This window comes from Balaenoptera ricei, chromosome 6 (assembly GCF_028023285.1).
Source record: "Balaenoptera ricei isolate mBalRic1 chromosome 6, mBalRic1.hap2, whole genome shotgun sequence".
NCBI classification, from domain to species: domain Eukaryota; kingdom Metazoa; phylum Chordata; class Mammalia; order Artiodactyla; family Balaenopteridae; genus Balaenoptera; species Balaenoptera ricei.
Window position 1 is genome coordinate 103,483,767 of NC_082644.1, and position 16,921 is coordinate 103,500,687.

Here is a 16,921-nt window from a genome sequence, read left to right on the forward strand (position 1 = left end):
TGGTGGCACTCACAGACGTGTGTAGGATGGAGGATGGACAGTCAGCGGGCTGCCCAGATGAAATGAGACCGTGTCCGTGAGTCTCCCAGCCCACCCTGCCAGACCCAGAGCTCCCCGCATGGGGAGCTGTGAAGAAGCTGAAGACACCCAGACAGAGAGCAGCCTACCTTGTTGGTCCCCTCTGCTGTGAGATCCCCAGGAAAGCTATGAAGAAAGACAAGCATGTTCAGCCTCATGTCTGAGCAGTTCAAACAGGCACAGGGAAGGGAACGGTTGCTTTGCTGCGGGATGAGCAAAGCTTTGGGAGAACTATGGCCTGCACTTGCTGGGGCCACTCAACGGAATATCAACCCCTGGACAGACGGGCAGCTTCTGTCCTCCTGACCAACCATGTGGATGGCATTTCTAAAACCATGCAAGGTGGTCTCCTGAGTTGTTTCCAACCCTACAGGGGCCAGGGAGGTAACAAGGAGAGGAGAGACTGAATGGCAACTGCCTCGTGGCCTCGGGGTCAGGCCAACAGTAGGGAGGGTAGGGATGGGGTCAGCTGGAGATGCTGAAGTGCAATGCGCAGGTGCAGCTTGGCTCCGGTCTATTTTCACAAAAAAACGTGGGCTCAAGCTGCCAGGATCCCTGATTTTCAAGAAGCAGCCAGAAATCCAGTTTTTTTCATGGGAAACCAGATGACCTTTTAAATGTTGGTAACTAATTTTTTAAAGTTATAATACTGTGCAGGTGAAAGGAAGAGAGGAAGGAGGGAATGAAGAAAGGGAGAAAGAGATGCTCTGGGCGTGTTTGGCTTGGGGGCCACCAGCCAGTCTGAGACTTCTGATGGAAATCCAAAGGTGACACTTTACATTATTAGCAGCTACGCAGCCCACCTGGCAACTGTATCTCACTTTATGACTCCCAAGACCCTTTCACCCAAGTGACGCATGGGATCCTCATCCACACATCTGGGATGGGGGCTGGGGTTATGACTCCCACTCCTCAGACAAAGCAACTGAGGGCCAAAAAGTAAGTTATGTGATTTGCTGGGGGGCAAATAAAGAACGGGAGAGCCGGATCCTGTGGCTCAGCTTTCCAAGGGAAACCAAGGCCAGGAGGGGAGAAGGGATGTGCCCGAGGTCCTGCCCGGCAAACGGAAGGGACGCCGGGGCTGGGACCACAGGCTCATGAGAATCAGTGCAGTCTTCATGGTGCATGGCGAAGAGGTGGGAAGGGCTGTTACTGGCTTTCAGAAATGGCCCTGGGGTCCTGGGGCTCAGAGCGAGAGAGCAGGGCAGCCACACCCTGTTGAGTTCGTGGCGGTGTCCCCGATCCGGGAACTGGCAATCCACTTGGTCTCGTCCACGGTGGTTCGGGCATGGGGCAGCCTCCCGACGTCCTTCACTGTCAGGATGAGGTGCTGGGACGACTTGAGCAACCTGACCGCTTCGTCATGCAGGATGCTGAGAAAGCTCTGCCCATTCACCTCCAGAATCTGGTCCCCAACCTGCCAAGACCACAACACAACACAGTCACCTGGGCTGTTTGCAGGACACCAACACGTCAGGGCTTCAGAGCCCTGATCCCAATTCTCCTCCCGGGTAGCCTACCAAGGAGGTCACCGAGCCTCAGAGAGTCTATGCGGGTGCTTGAGGTCATACAGCAGGAGGCTCAGAGAGGTTATGTGAATTCCTGAGGGTCACACAGCAAATCAATGGTAGAACCAACTGTCCAATCCTGATCCTCAACTCATGTTCCTGTCACTAGAAAGGGCCACCTCCCCTCAACTTAGCAATGGCTTTGAGGGATGTGTCTATGAGATTCCCAAGGGTCCCCTTATCTAGAAAACAAAAGCCATTTCAGAGTCCTGGAGGTGGATGGAATTGGGGGTAGGATGAGGTGTGAAGGCAGAGTTCCATTATTTTCCTCTTACACTTCTACACTGTTAAAATTTTTACAAGCATGCATTCTTATATTACCTTAAAGTGTAAGCATCATTTTAAGTTACTCAAGAAAAAAAGCAATAAATGAGAAAACTAGCCTTCCGTTAAAAGAATAATATATTGCTTGGATTCTTATGAAGAAGGCGGTTTGGGGGCTTCCCTGGTGGCGCAGTGGTTAAGAATCCGCCTGCCAATGCAGGGGACACGGGTTCAAGCCCCTGGTCTGGGAAGATCCCATGTGCCGCGGAGCAACTAAGCCCGTGCACCACGACTACGGAAGCCCTCGTGGCTAGAGCCCGTGCTCCGCAACAAGAGAAGCCACCGCAATGAGAAGCCCGCGCGCAGCAACGAAGACCCAACACAGGCAAAAATAAATAAAATAATTAAAAATAGAAGGCAGTTTTATTTTGTAACATAAGAACATATTTTTTAATGAAAGGAGTAAAAAATAGAAAAAAACGAGCCTTCCAATAAACGTAAGTATGTGACAAAACCAGAAGAGGTTGGCTGGGAAGCTGCTGCAGTGTGACCCGGGGCATGTCAGAAGGACGTGCAGCATGTTTAAACTCGGAGGTTCGGTGCTTTTCCTCTGTTCACTGATGGGTGACCAGAGGGGGCTGCCCAGGGTCACAGCCCACCGTGGCCTTGAAGGGCAGCCCCATAATGCCAATTATTTTTTATTTTTTATATTTGTTTATTTATTTATTTATTTGGCTGTGCCGGGTCTTAGTTGCGGCACACGGGATCTTCATTGCCGTGTGCGGGATCTTTTAGTTGTGGCAGGCAGGCTCCTTAGTTGCGGCTCACAGGCTCCTTAGTTGCGGCTCACCAGCTCCTTAGTTGCAGCATGCATGTGGGATCTAGTTCCCTGACCAGGGATCAAACCCGGGCCCCCTGCATTGGGAGCGTGGAGTCTTAACCGCTGGACCACCAGGGAAGTCCCCATAATGCCAATTATTCCTGGCCGCTTTTCCTTCTCCCCCCGTCCCAGCCTGCTGATGGCACATGGTCACTCCCAGGGGCGTTTTCCAGCATTTTTCAAAGCAGAATTTGGAAAAGGTGAGCCAACTGGGAATTTGGAAGAAAAAGAGAATAAGATGTGGTGATGAGGCTGAGAACTGAAACCCTGGTCCCCAGTTTATCATCTTTTCTTTAACCCCTCACCTGCTGTTGGGGAGTTTCCAGAACAGAAAGTGGTTACAAATTCAGACTTTCCCACCCTCCTCTGCACCAGCGTTGATGTGCTCAGAGAAGGCCCACTGCATCTTTGCCTCCACAACCCCCATTCAACATTTCCTGCACACCTACTACGTGCCAGGCTCTGAGCTGGGACACCATGCACAGCCAGACAGACCACACCCTGCTCTCAGGCTGCTCAGCGGACTCCGTCTTGTGCTCTAATTGGGTTTTCCCACCAGCCTCTCCACACTATGTCTCCAGGGCCCGGCACACAGTAGGAATGCAATAAAAATTCATCAAATGAATGAAGAGTCAGACACCAGTCCCTCCATTCCTAGCTCCAGGACCATCTCTGCTGCAGCTCAGTGGGGACCAACACATGACACCAGCCTGGGGCCCCAAATTTCAAACCACTTTTAACCAGATGCTGACTGTATGTCAAGAACCTCGTCTGTCCCTTTACATAGTTTTCCTTATTTAATATCTTTAATATCCTGCCAAGTAGGTATCATTGCTCTGCATCTCACCAGAGAGAAGACAGAGGCTCAGAGAGGTTAAGTAAATAGTTTGTGGTCACAGAGCTAGTGAAGAGGACAGCTAGGGTGTAAACCCAGGTCAGGTCCCAAGGCCCTAGTGCTTTCTACTGCTGGGCTGCTGTCGGGCTTCAGATCCAGCACGTCCAAAGCCTGCCATTCCTCCCTAGCCCTGCCCGCAGCATCCAGCTCTGAAAACCCACCGCCATCATAAACTCTGCCTTTATTCCCTGCGTAGATTCTCCAGGAAGTCTCACCTTCCTCCTCTCCCATCGGTCCCCTAACCTGGGTCCCCACCTGCTCATACCTGAGCTCCTGAGCTGGCATCCTCCTCCGTGCATTAACTTCTAAACTGGCCTCAGACCTAGCACCCGATAATGTTTCTTCAACTTTTTGCTTTCATGATATCCTTCCCGGCTTAAAAAACCTCAACAACCCCTACAGTCCAGGAAGCAGCATAACGCTATGGTTAAGGGTTTCAAAGACCATCAGATTCAGGTCCAAATCCTGGCTCTGCTACTTCCATGCCACATGAGCTCAAGCAAATCCCCCAATGAGCTTTTGTCCCTTAGTTTCCTCTGGTGTAAAATGGGGAATCCTAGCCCAGGATTGCCCTCCAAATAAATCTCTCTAGTCATCAGCATGTGTTTCCCAATGCCACCAGCAATATCAACAATTTTTTTCTCTCTTTCTGCATCTTGGAGCTCCCTTAGTTGAGAAACTGGGGTCCCTGAGAACTTAGGCAACCCCAGCTGGTTTCCTTGTAAAGAGCTAGAGGTGAGACCCAACACCTGATTCGGGGCTTGGCACACAGCAAGTGCTCAATAAGTGCTTATGTGCGGAGGTATGGATTTCGCCACTTCCCACTGTGCCTCTCTCCCAGCTGGTGTTCCCCCATGCTGAGAAGCAGAGCTGTGTCAAAGGAGAGCTTCGCAGGCAGGCATTCGGGCCTTACTGAGAGCCGAGGGATGCTCTCAAGGCAAGGTCGGCCCCCTCGGCCCACGTCATCACAGTCTCCCCGAGTAGCGGCTCTACCTCTCCCCTCTGCCCCCGGTTGTCCCCCCACAGATCCGAGCTGGAACCAGGCTGTACTTTTCATCTGCTGAAGTGCTCTGTTTCCTTAAGTATCCCTCTCAATAGCTTTGGCTTTTGTTAAGCTAAGGAAGTCAATTTTAGTCTTTCCCACACACTTTATTTCATCCCAGCAGTTTAATTAAAGGAAGTAACATCTGAGAGACCAGATAAGTGAGGGCATCCTTTTGTGAGCAAGCCTCTCCCTACAGGTCCAGGCCCGGGGGAAGCAACTCAATTCTACAAGCACTTACCTGGCCCTTCACAGCGAGGTGGAGAAGCAGGGAATGCCCCAAATATTGCATGGGACGTATGTACACTAAAAACAGTATTCGCTCTTTAGCTGGAACTCAGATTTAAATGGTGGCCTGCATTTTTATTTGCTAAATCTGGCAACACTGAGGTCGGGGTGTCAGTAGCCTCTGGGGGCAATGGTTCTTGGGGGTGTGTGTACCGATTTAGTGCTATGGTTTCCAAACTTCAGTTACTCTCCCTTCCCTGAGCTGGGCACCTGTTATTTATGCAGTGCTGTGAATCACCTGCACACATTTACTGCAGCCTCCTCGTAAACATTAACATCCAAGAAATCAGTCTGCTGTGCTAATCACATTTCCCCCTAATGCCTGCTGAATGAATCCCTACCCGATCTGTGAGTCAGTGTGGGGTTCATGTGCAATCCACCTGGGGAACAGGTGTGAAGTAGGAGTCATACTCTGGAAACCCCAACTTAATGGGGGGCGGGTACGTGAGCCCGTCTTCCCCATCTCTTTCCATCCTCTCCTATCTTTCTTCTTCTTCAGAGCCTGTTTTAAAACTGAAGCTCTGGACGGGGTTGTCTCCACGCAGCCCTCTGCAGCATCTGAGTTGGTCTGAGTGACTCCCATTTCTGTGTCCAGCTCTCTCTCTCATTCCCTCTACTTGTTGGAAAGCTTCCCGAGGTCCGGGAGCCCTGTCGGAACAGGCGTCTGCATGTTCACCGTCATTCAGAATTCACAAGCCACGTTCAAATAAATCCAGCGTCTCACCTGCTGCTCACAGCAGCCCCAGGCCAGCAGGCTGTGGAGTCGCGTCCCTACGGTCCAACAGAAAGATGCCCGTGGTTCTGAAGCCAGGCGGCCATGACACAGAGGCCGTGTGGTCCTGCACAGCTCAAGTACCCTCCTCGTCGGTAAAAGGCACGTGATACTGCCCGCCTTTTCCAGGTCTCTGAGAAGCAAGTGGGACCACTCAGCACAGAGCCTGACACTCGAGAGGCTTTCGAGAGATTTTCATTCACTTCCCTTCCAAATGGCAGGGACAGGTTGACATGTCAGCTTGCTCAAGGTCATGGTCACACGTGGACAGCGAGCCAGCCTTTGAGCCCAGCCTCTCCCCTAATCTCCCCCAACCCTGCGCCACCTTTATCCCACATAGTGTCTGGCACGCAGGAGGCATTTAGTAAACGGGAAGGGATTGCAGAGACCCCTCCTCTCTACTCTCCCAGGCTCGCTTCCACTCACTTCCCCTTTTCCTTTGGTTTGTGCAATGTGAAGTCCAGGTGGAGTGTTTAAAGGTCTTCATCTGGCTCTTCCCCTAAAGCACTCCCTCCCCACCAAAAAAAAAAAAAATACCTAAGAGCTCTCTGTGTTTATTCATTGAAATGTTACTCTCTCCTTCCCACGGTAGCCAGCTCCAGAGTTAGATAACCCCGGGCTGGGGAGGGGGAGGGCGGATTTAAGGCAAAAAGGAAAAAGGAAAACGTGGCCACTGTCAGGCCTCCCACAGTCCCCTACGTATGGGGAGACAGGCAGCACAGGGACGTGTCAGGGACCACAGAGCGAGGCAACAGCAAAGCCCAGACCCTGAGGCTGATCAACCAAGGAAATACCCACCAGCCCAGAGCTGTCAGGACACGACCCCCTGGAGAAGGGAGAGACAGGAGCAGAGCGTGATGGAGTGTCTAACATTGCTCAGCTTTCAGACAGGCGCCGATGGCGAGGACGTAGAGGGATGCATAAATAAAGGAGGCTTTATTTTATTTCTCACCACGGGCGTCCTATTCATCACCAGTGATGAAGGAGCAGAGGATGGAGCGCGGGAGTACCCTTCATTTTAAGGCAGAGGAGAGACTCCGCCATCATCCACAGCCACTGAGAGACAGGCTCGGGGTCGGCATGCTCCGAGGAGAGCGGACAGGGACTTCAACAAGGACAGGACACTGGTTTCCCCCTGAACTTGGCCAGCCAACCACCAGGAAGCAGGAGTTCACTTCCGCTGGGTCTGAGGCCCCTGGAGCCGTGGAAAGAGCTCAGCAGGCTTAGGAGTGAGCTGGCCTTGGTAATGATTCCCTCTTACTCCTTAAGAGACTTGGGGAAAATAATGTTACCGCTCTAGACCTTTCTTCCCTCAAAACGGGAATAAGACCAGCATCCGTGAAGAGTGTTACACCAACTAAATGAGAAGCCATTTGCTGTGTGGTTACAGACCCAGGAGTCTTGCCCTCGGGATCTAATTCCAGGTTCTGCCACTTCCCAGCTGTGTGACCTCGGGTAATTTCCCTGCCCTCTCTGTGGCTCAGTTACCTTCTCCGGAAAATGGGGAAAGCATCAGTGCCTACCTCATAGGTCTGAGGATTAAATGAGTTAATACACTCTCCACTGTATCCCCAGCACCTAAAACAGCACCTGGCACATGGTAGGTGCTCAATGAATATTTATTGAATGAACACATACAAAGCAGGTAAAACAGTATCCAGCATACAGTAAGTCCTCAATAAATGTTAGCTGCGTTTTTGAAAACCATATTTACCCTTAAAGTGACCCTTGGTCACTCACCAACCAAATACTGCAATTCTGCCTCCCCTGAGTCTCTCAAAGCCATACCCTCCGCCTTTCCACCTTCCGTGTCAACACTCACACATGATGGCCACACCCACAAGGCACATACTGTTATCCCCATCTTACAGATGAGGAGGCTGAGGCCAGAAAGTGAAGTGACAAGAGCTGGGATTTGGCCTTCGTTCTGCCAGCCTGCCAAACCTCTGCTCGAACCAGTATCGGCTCCTCCTCGAGGAAAAACCAGCCTATCCTTCCACCTCTGACATGACCTCTCAGTCCCGGGCATTCTGCCATGCACACAGTAGGTGCTCTGTTCTTGCCTGGTGAAAGGAACAAACGAGCCCAAAGAACCCATGGAAGGATGGCAGCAGGGCTGAGCTCCCACATCAGAGGGAGGCAGGGGAGAAACCTGCCAACCACTCGACCCCCGTGCTGAGCCGGCAGGCAGGAATCCGTCCTCTCCGGATGCGCACGCCAGTGGGAGCCTTGCTGGGCCAGGGCCCTGAGGAGGCTGACTTCAGGCCCTTCTTCACCACCTTCCCAAGTCTTTATTGAAATGGATTTTGCGGCTTCAAATGAGGACTCCGCTGACTGTAGCATTACCACAACGAAAATTCAAATTCTATTGAAGACTTTTATTGCAATTATGAATCTTTAATAGTCTCCCATGTCAGGTTTAAAACTTTAATGGGCTTGTTCTTTCTTGCTTTTTTTTTTTTTTTTTTTGGTACAAGTGAGCAATGCAGTTTTAATGAGACAACATTAGTTTTTTCCAACAGTTCAGAAGTCAGTAAACCTTGTCTGTATATTTTTAAAAAAAGATCAAGGTAAATGCTCAGAAGGTTCCTAGAACAAGCAAGCTGTGGGTGAGGGCTGGGTCTGGGGGAGCTCATAACACAACCCTCTCTGGTAAACCTTGCTCTCACAAGGCAGAACCCTCTCAGACATGCCACGGATGGAACTGGCGGACCTGGTGCATTCTGACTTCCTTCTGGTTCCTTCTTCTCACACTAACACGTCCATTGTCAGTCCTTGCTTACTCTATTCAGAACATGGGCAGCCCTCAAAGAAGGCCTGCTCTAACCCCCAGGTCATCAGTGGAAAAACTGAGGCCCAGAGAGGGGAAAGGACTTGCCCAAGGTCATACTCTGAGTCAATGTTGGAACGAGGGCAGAGAAGCCACTCCTGAGCGCTTCTCACAGGAGAGTTTGGCTTTCAAGTAAACACATCAGAGCAATTACAAAGGTCAAACCCAGGAGGAATAACAGCTATCGAACCCCTTGAGCACCTCATTCAGGCCAGTGACCTCATACAATTTGGCTCTACACTTAATAAGCACCACCTGCGGCATGGAATGGTCTAGCCTGTTCTATAGATGCAGGCAGGGAGGCTCAGAGAGGTGAAGTCACTTGCCCAAGGACACCCACCAATCAAATAGCAGAGCAAGATATGAACCCAGCCCAACTGCTATTCTGAGCCCCAGACTTGTATTCGCCTACTCAACATTTCAACTCAGATGACGCAAAGGCACTCTAAACCAGCACTGTCCAAAAGAACTTTCTGCAGTACCAGCCCCAAAGCCCTCATCATAGTTTGAGACCATGCTGGGCTGTAAGCACTGAGTTCAGGGCCAGAGAACTGCACCCCCCTTGCATGGCACACGGGAGGCACCCCACCAATGCCTGACAGAATCAGTAACTTGTGAATAAACAATTAGATGAATGGAAGAACAAATATACGAACAAGCAAGCTAGTCCCCTTGCCCTTTCTGGTTTCTGTAGACAGGCAAGAGACATTTTCCATTTATGTAAAGGTCTAGTTTGTCAAGGCCAGGGCATGTAGGGAGGCTGGGTACTTGCAGCCTGGTTCTGTGCACTGCAGCAGGGAAAGAATATCTAATTTGTCAATCACAAGTAAGGCAAAGAGGTAAAAACACAAACCACAATTTAGTTTTGGCTGGAATTTCACTCTGGGAAATGGTGCACATTTATCCAGTCCTTCATTTTGGAAGAGGGAAAACTGGGGGGGTGAGGGGTAGAGAAAATATGTCATGGGTCTGAGGCCTCCTGGTAAGTTGGGGTAAAGCTGGCCTGGAACTAGTCCTCTCACCTGCCTTGTGCTGCTCCACAGACCTGTAAAAATCAGTGAGTTCTCAAGTTCAAGCCTTCATATACACAGAGTGACCAATCAGAAGAGGTAGAGTATATACTCTATGCTCTATACTCTACATTTATAATGGTGACAGAAGAGAGAAAACAGCAATAAACTTAACAGGAAATGTGTAACACACATGCGAAGAAAACTTATAACACTCAAAATGGACTCAACAAATAGGACAAAAAAAAAAAAGGTGGCCTGTTGTTGGAAAGGATTCAGCATCATTAAGATGTCAATTCTCTCTCATTTGAAAATTTAACATTATCCCCATAAAAACACAAACAAGCTTTTGCTAGATAAGCTGACATAAAAAGTTCATGTGAAAAAATAAAACTGCACATGGAGGAACCCTAAATGCATATGGCTAAGTGGAGAAAGCCAATCTGAAAAGGTTACATAGTGTATGATTCCAACCACATGACATTCTGGAAAAGGCAAAACTATGGAGACAGTAAAAAGATCAGTGGTTTGCCAGGGGTTTGGGGAAGGAGTGGGGGGATGAACAGGCAGAACACAGGATTTTTAGGGCAGTGAAACTATTCCTATGATACTGTAATGGTGGATACATTTCAGTATACATTTGTTGAAACCCACAGAATGTACAATACCAAGAGTGAACCCTAATGTAAACTATGGATTTTAGTTAATAATAACGTATCACAATGTGGCTCATCACTGTAATAAACGTACCACACTAATGAAAGATGTTAATAATAAGGGAAATTGTGTGTGAAAAGGGTGGATGGAGAAGGGGTATATGAGGACTCTATACTCTCTGCCTAATTTTTTAATCAACCTAAAATTACTGTAAAAATGAATCTGTTAATTTTTAATAATAATTTTTAATTAAAAAATCAAAATACGAGAATAGCTATGAAAACCCTGATACAGAATTGCTACCTTCGGAGGAGGTACCAGATACTAAATCCTGCTCTAAAGCCTCTGCAATTAAATGGTGGGGGACTGACCCATGAGCAGATGGACAGACAGGGGAACAGGCTAGAAATAGGCCCGAGGACACACAGAAATGTAGTACATGATAAAGGTGGCATCACAAATCATTGTGGCGAAGATGGGCTTTTAATACATAGCTCTAGGATAACTATGTAGCCATTTGGAAACAGATAAAATTGGATCCATATCTTACACTGCATACAAGGATAAATCAGATCTGCATGGAGTTCAGGGCCAGTGTGCTAATCAGAGCTTTAAAAAGAAAAATGTATTTACAAGTGTTAAAAGAAAAAAATGGATAAAATGCTCTATATCTAAGAAAGGTTTTCTAAAGAGACCTCAAATTCAACAGAAGAAAGAATTGGTAACTAAACTAAATGATAATTTAAAAAACTTGCACATTGGGGAAAAAAAAAAAACCTCTATAAGCAAAGTTGAAAGAAAATGACAACCAAGGAGAAAACATTTGTAATACATGTCACAGATAAAGGGCTAGTAAGCCTTAATATATAAAGAATTCTTAAATTTTAGGGGAAAAAGTCCAAAATCTTGACAACAGAAGGATAATAAAAGACACAACCAAGTTACAAGAAGACATAAAAATGGTCCATACACATAGTAAAAGATGTTCAATTTCACTCATAAGAAAATTACAAATTAAGCTACATCAAGATACCCTTTCTCACCTATCAGATAGGAAACAATTAAAAACTTGACAGCACCTGTCGGGCATGCTCAGACATGGCTGGTGGGAATTCAGGATGCAACAACTCTTATGGAGTGGGACGTCGCAATATTGACCAACTATATATGTATTTACCCTTTGACACAGAAATCCCAACTCTAGAAATTTACCCTGAAGATACACTTCCCAAAGTGACAAAATACATATACATGGAGTTACCCATTGCATCATTGTTTGTAACTGTAAAATATTGAAAACAATCTAAGTGCCCAGACAGAGGACAGCAGTTGAATAAAGTACAGCAAAGCCACACAGTGGAGTACTATGCAGCTGTAAAAAAGAATGACAAAGATTTCTGTGCAATGACATGCAGTGATTTCCAGGACGCTAAATTTTTAAAAATTAACTGAAAAAGAATATCTATCGCATACTACCTTTTATATAAGAAAGGCAAAAGAACATATACATGTATCTGCTTATTCTTGCATAAAGAAACAGAAATAAGCCAGAAATTAGCTTATTTAGTTGTCTTGCGAGGAGTGGTGGGGGTGGGTAGAAGGGATGTGGGGGAGAAGTAATACTCTGAGTACGTTTTTTTTGTACAGTTTTGATGTTTTTGTTATTCAAAAAGTAAAATTAAATCAATAAAGATGTGGGGAAACCCTACTGAATTCCAGCAGAAACAAATGAACCTATTTCAAATCAATAACAGAACTAAGGTGAAGGGGAAAAAAGAAATAACCCAAGTAACACAGTACTTTGACTATAAACACTCAGTTTACAGACAAAATGTACTGCAAACAAATCAGGAACACAACTTAGTGGGTTCGTTTTCCAGTGGTATGTATGTGGCAACTGCAAAACTACTTTTGTGTCTTGTAAGACTGGGCAAATGATAAATATAATGAACCATCTAGACAAGAACCAAGAACCTCCCTCAGGGCCAGCACTATGCTAGGTGTTGGGGATACAGTATGTACTGTACTGTATTAGTTCCCTATAGCTGCTGTGACCAATTATCACAACCTTAGTGGCTTAAAAGGACATAAATTTATTATCGTACAGTTCTCAAGGTCAGAAATCCAACATGGGTCTCACTGGACTAAGATTAAGATGTCAGCAGGGCTGAGTTCCTTTCTGGGGCTCTAAGACACAATCCATTGCCTAGCCTTTTCCAAGCTTCTACAGGCCACCCACATTCCTTGGCTGTGGCCCCATTCCTCCATCCTCAAAGCCAGCATCTTCGGGTTAAATCCTTCTCATACAGCCATCTTTCTTGTTCTCTCTCATTATTCTCTCCTCCACTTTTAAGGCCTCTTGTGATTACACTGGGCCCACCTGGATAATCCAGAATCATCTCTCTATGTCAAAGTTAGCTGATCAGCAACCTTAATTTCATCTGTAATCGTAACTCCCCTTTGTCATATAACCTAACATATTCACAGGTTCTGGGGATTAGGATGTAGACATCTTTGGGGCTCATTATCCTGCTTACTACATGGGTGGTGCTCAAAACACGGTGGCACTCATGGTTAGCCAAAAAGAACCAAACACTAAAAGGCTTTCACCACCCCATCTGGGTGAGAAAGTTTAACAGGGCATCTAGCACTTTGCCAGCTGGAGCACACTTTGGTTCAAACTTGCTAAGAAATATTTGACAAAGTGGTACAAAACTTTTGCAACTCTACTTCTAGGAATTAACCCCAAGAAAATCATCAAGACTATGCAAAACAAAAAGTTTCAAAAATAACTTGGACCCCCCTCTTAAATGTCTATGAATCGATCACTCAAATACCCTATGGTATATCCATACAGTGATGCTATAAAGTCATAAACAATAATGTTGCAGAATATTTAATGACATATAATTATTTTTTCCAATTAAACTTAAAATTGCATCTAATAGAAATAGGCAAACAGTAAAATATGGGTATAAACACAAATTGTAAAAATCTTGCCTCCCCAAAGCTCCCTTCCCTTAAAAACACATCTCAGGCCCCCAGACTACTGAAGTCACAGGCCCCAGGACTGAGATTAAGAAGTAACCACCATTATACATATATAATGGAGTACTACTCAGCCATAAAAAAGAACGAAATTTTGCCATTTGTAGCAACATGGATGGACTTGGAGGGATTTATGCTAAGTGAAATAAGTTGGACAGAGAAAGACAAATCTATGACATCACTTATATGTGGAACCTAAAAGATACAACAAACCAGTAAATATAACAAAAAAGAAGCAGACCCACAGACATAGAGAACAAACTAGTGATTACCAGTGGGGAGAGAGGGGGAGGGGCAATATAGGAGTGGAGGAGTGGAAGGTACAATCTATTAGGTATAAGATAGGCTCAAGGATGTATTGTACAACATGGGGAACACAGCCAATATTTTGTAATAACTGTAAATGGAGTGTAACCTCTACAAATTGTATAACTGTATAATTTTTTTTTAAAAAGTAACCACCATTAACAGTTTCTTGGGCATCCTCCCAGGAACTCTCTTCACATATGTAAGTATGTACAAATATACTTCTCTTCTTAAAAAAAAATGGAATCACATAACACCACTCTGTACCTTAATATTTTGCAAAGGTCTTTCTGAAATGGAAAGATGTTATGGAGGATGGGGGAAAGCAAATAGTCTGACCCCAACTTTGCTTAACTATTTTTGTCCATATCCTATGCCCTGTGAGCGTAACACTCTGGAAGGACAGACACGTAGACTGTTGCATGAGGTTTTCCCTTAGTGTAGGATTTTCTACATCTTCTACAGTGGTCATGCTTTACTTGTGAATTCAGGTTTTTTTAATGTTATCTTAAAATTGCCCATCTAATGCGGTCTTCAAATGTGTTAAAGAGACTGGGAAGGAGTATGCCAAAATGTTCACAGGAGTTGCCTCTGGGAGGTGAATTCCAGGCAATTTTAATTTCAAGCTCTTTATTCATTTTCTCTGCTTTCCAGACTGCATATGAAGACTATATTGTTGAGGGTAAAGAAAATAAATTCAAAAAAGAAATGTAAAAATTTGCCAGGGGCCATGATATAAAGCTAACATCTCCCTTGACATTTGGGGGTCTGGGGAAGAGCGGGCCTGGGCCCTTGGCAGATCTGCTATGCCACCCTGGAGAAGAATATTTTTTACACCATCCAGTCCAATCCTTGTCTCTTAGTAATTTGGGATAAGTCATTCTTGTCCCTCTCTGGGCTCAGCAGCTTGCTGGCACAGATAGGCTGGGAGGCGATTTAAGCTCTTCTGGAAAGATCCCCTGAGGTTTCTCTCATTTGTTGCTCCTTTTAAAATCTTACTTCAATTGGAAACAACTAAACGCCTGACTTCAAGGGAATGGTTAGGTAAATTAAAATTCAGCCAGAAGATGGAGTATTATCATGCAACTATTACAAATTGCACTTATGAGAAGTTTCTAATTACATGGGAAAACGCAAGTGAAAATGTGGGATGCAAAATAGTATATACTGTATAATATCATTGTGTAAAAGTGTACAGAGAAAGAAATAAAAGAAGCTACATCAAGGTGCTAACAGATGGAAACAACCCAAATGTCCATCGACTCACAAATGGACAAACAAAATATGTTATAGCTACACAACAGAATATTATTTCACTATGAAAAGGAATTTACTGATATATGCTACAACACTATGTTAAGTGAAAGGAGTCAGACACCAAGGCCACATATTCTATGATTCACTGATATGAAATGCCCCAAATAGGCAAACCTTCAGAGACAGAAATGGGGGTGACTGCTAAAAGGGTACAGGAATTTTTTGCAGGGGGTGGGGGAGATGATGAAAATGTTTTAAAATTAGATGGTGGTGATGGTTGTGCAATCTTATGAATGTTCTTCACTGATCTGCATACTTTGAAAGGGTGATTTTTATGGTATGCGAATTATATGTAAAAAAATAAAAGATGTTAACAAAGGTTGTCTTTGGAAGGTAGGACATCTGGGTCCTTCTACTGTCGCATGTTTTTGTGTGTGTATTACATATTGAATCTATTACTTTAATAGCTGGAAAAAATAAACAAAAAAGAAACAAAGTCCCCCAAAGGGTGTGAGTTAATAGTTCTAGTACACAGCCCCACCCAGGTCTCTGGACTCCCCAACCTCTGAAAGCTTTGGCCTCCTTCTGTCTGCCTTACAGCAAACAGCTCCTTGATTCTGGAGTTAATGCAATCAGTCCAAGTGCTATGTGTCTCTCCAGGTTTGTCCAGCCATCGGTGAGGTCTGGGAAAAGCCGGGGTCTCCTTCCCCACCCCATGCCGCCTCGCCCTGCCTCTCCTCCCGGTCAGCCCCCAGGTTCCCCTCAGCACACCTGTAAGCCCCAGCCCATGTCTCTGTGCCTTTGCTCCTGCTAGCCCCTCCCTGAAGATCCGTTCCTTTACTTCTCTACCTGGTATAATTGTCCACAGTCAACACCCCAACCAGATTACACAAGGGCAGAAAGCACATGTCTTTTGGCTCCTGCTTTTGTGTCAGGCACACACACACATGTTTAGCAAATCTCAGGTGCCTGAGTGAATACCCTGTAAGGCCCAGCTAGGGAGCTACTTCCTTTCTGCAGCCACACTGGCTCTCCTCCCCTGGACTGATGGCTCCCTCCCGAGGTCCCAGCCCAGGCAGGGGAGTGCAGTAGTAACTGCAAGGATTTTGAACCAGCTCTGCTTGGGTTCAAGTCCTGGCTCCACCACTTCCTGGCTGTGTGACCTTGGTTAAGTCATTTAACCTCTCTGAGCCTCACATCCATGAACAGGGACAAAAACCTTTTTAAAAGGTGGCTGTGAAGGTTTAAAGGAGCTAATGTACGTCAAGTGACTGTACATAGTAGATGCTGTGTGTTATTCAAATATTATGTAGTATTGGTATTAATATGGTACCTAGTTTGCTATTTACTCCTCCCTCCTCCTCAATAGACTGAGATTTGAGAACAGTAGCCTGTATCTTTGTCCAGCAGTAGCCACAACCTAGGAGCTTATGAGAAATGCAGAATCGCAGTCCCCATCCCAAATTTTCCAAGTCTTACAGGCTCTCCTAGAACCTTGCCACTCTCCATCAGGAGCTGTAGTGGCTTGAAATGTGTCTCTCCCCCCAAAAGAGTGATGTCCAAGTCCTAACCCCCAGTACCTGTTGAATGTGACCTTATTTGGAGATAAGATCTTTGCAGATGTAATTAAGTTAAGGATCTTGAGAGGAGATCATCTTGGATTTAGAGTGGGCCCTAAATCCAATGATTGGCATCCATAGAAGAGAAAGGAGAGAGAGATGTGAGACCCAGAGACATGCAGGGAAGACCAAGTGACGAGGAGGCAGACACTGCAGGAATGCTGCCACAAGCCGGGGAATGGCAGGAACACCAGAAGCTGGAGAAGGCAAGGAAGGATCTTCCCCTAGAGCCTTCAGAAGGAGTATGACCCTGTCGACACCCTGATTTGTGGGAGAATAAATTTATGTTGTTTTAAGCCACTAAGGTTGTGACGATCATTTGTTACAATAGCCCTAGGAAACTGATACAGGAAGTAAGAGTTATTTCCTTCCCCTTGAACCTGCCTTCTGAGGCTGGGTCATAAAAA

The 16,921-nt window shown here is 46.0% G+C and overlaps 1 protein-coding gene across 4 annotated transcripts in view; it reads right to left on the bottom strand.

Annotated features, from left to right (window-relative positions):
* WHRN (whirlin) overlaps positions 1-16,921 on the bottom strand; it is an 88,947-nt gene that overhangs the window by 21,603 nt on the left and 50,423 nt on the right. For all 4 annotated transcript variants that reach the window (XM_059925444.1, XM_059925443.1, XM_059925442.1 and 1 more), the window contains exons 4-5: positions 1,293-1,495; positions 168-204 (exon numbers count right to left, since the gene is read on the bottom strand). In XM_059925444.1, the coding sequence (XP_059781427.1) occupies positions 168-204; positions 1,293-1,495 (240 nt within the window). The remainder of the gene's footprint in view (positions 1-167; positions 205-1,292; positions 1,496-16,921) is intronic.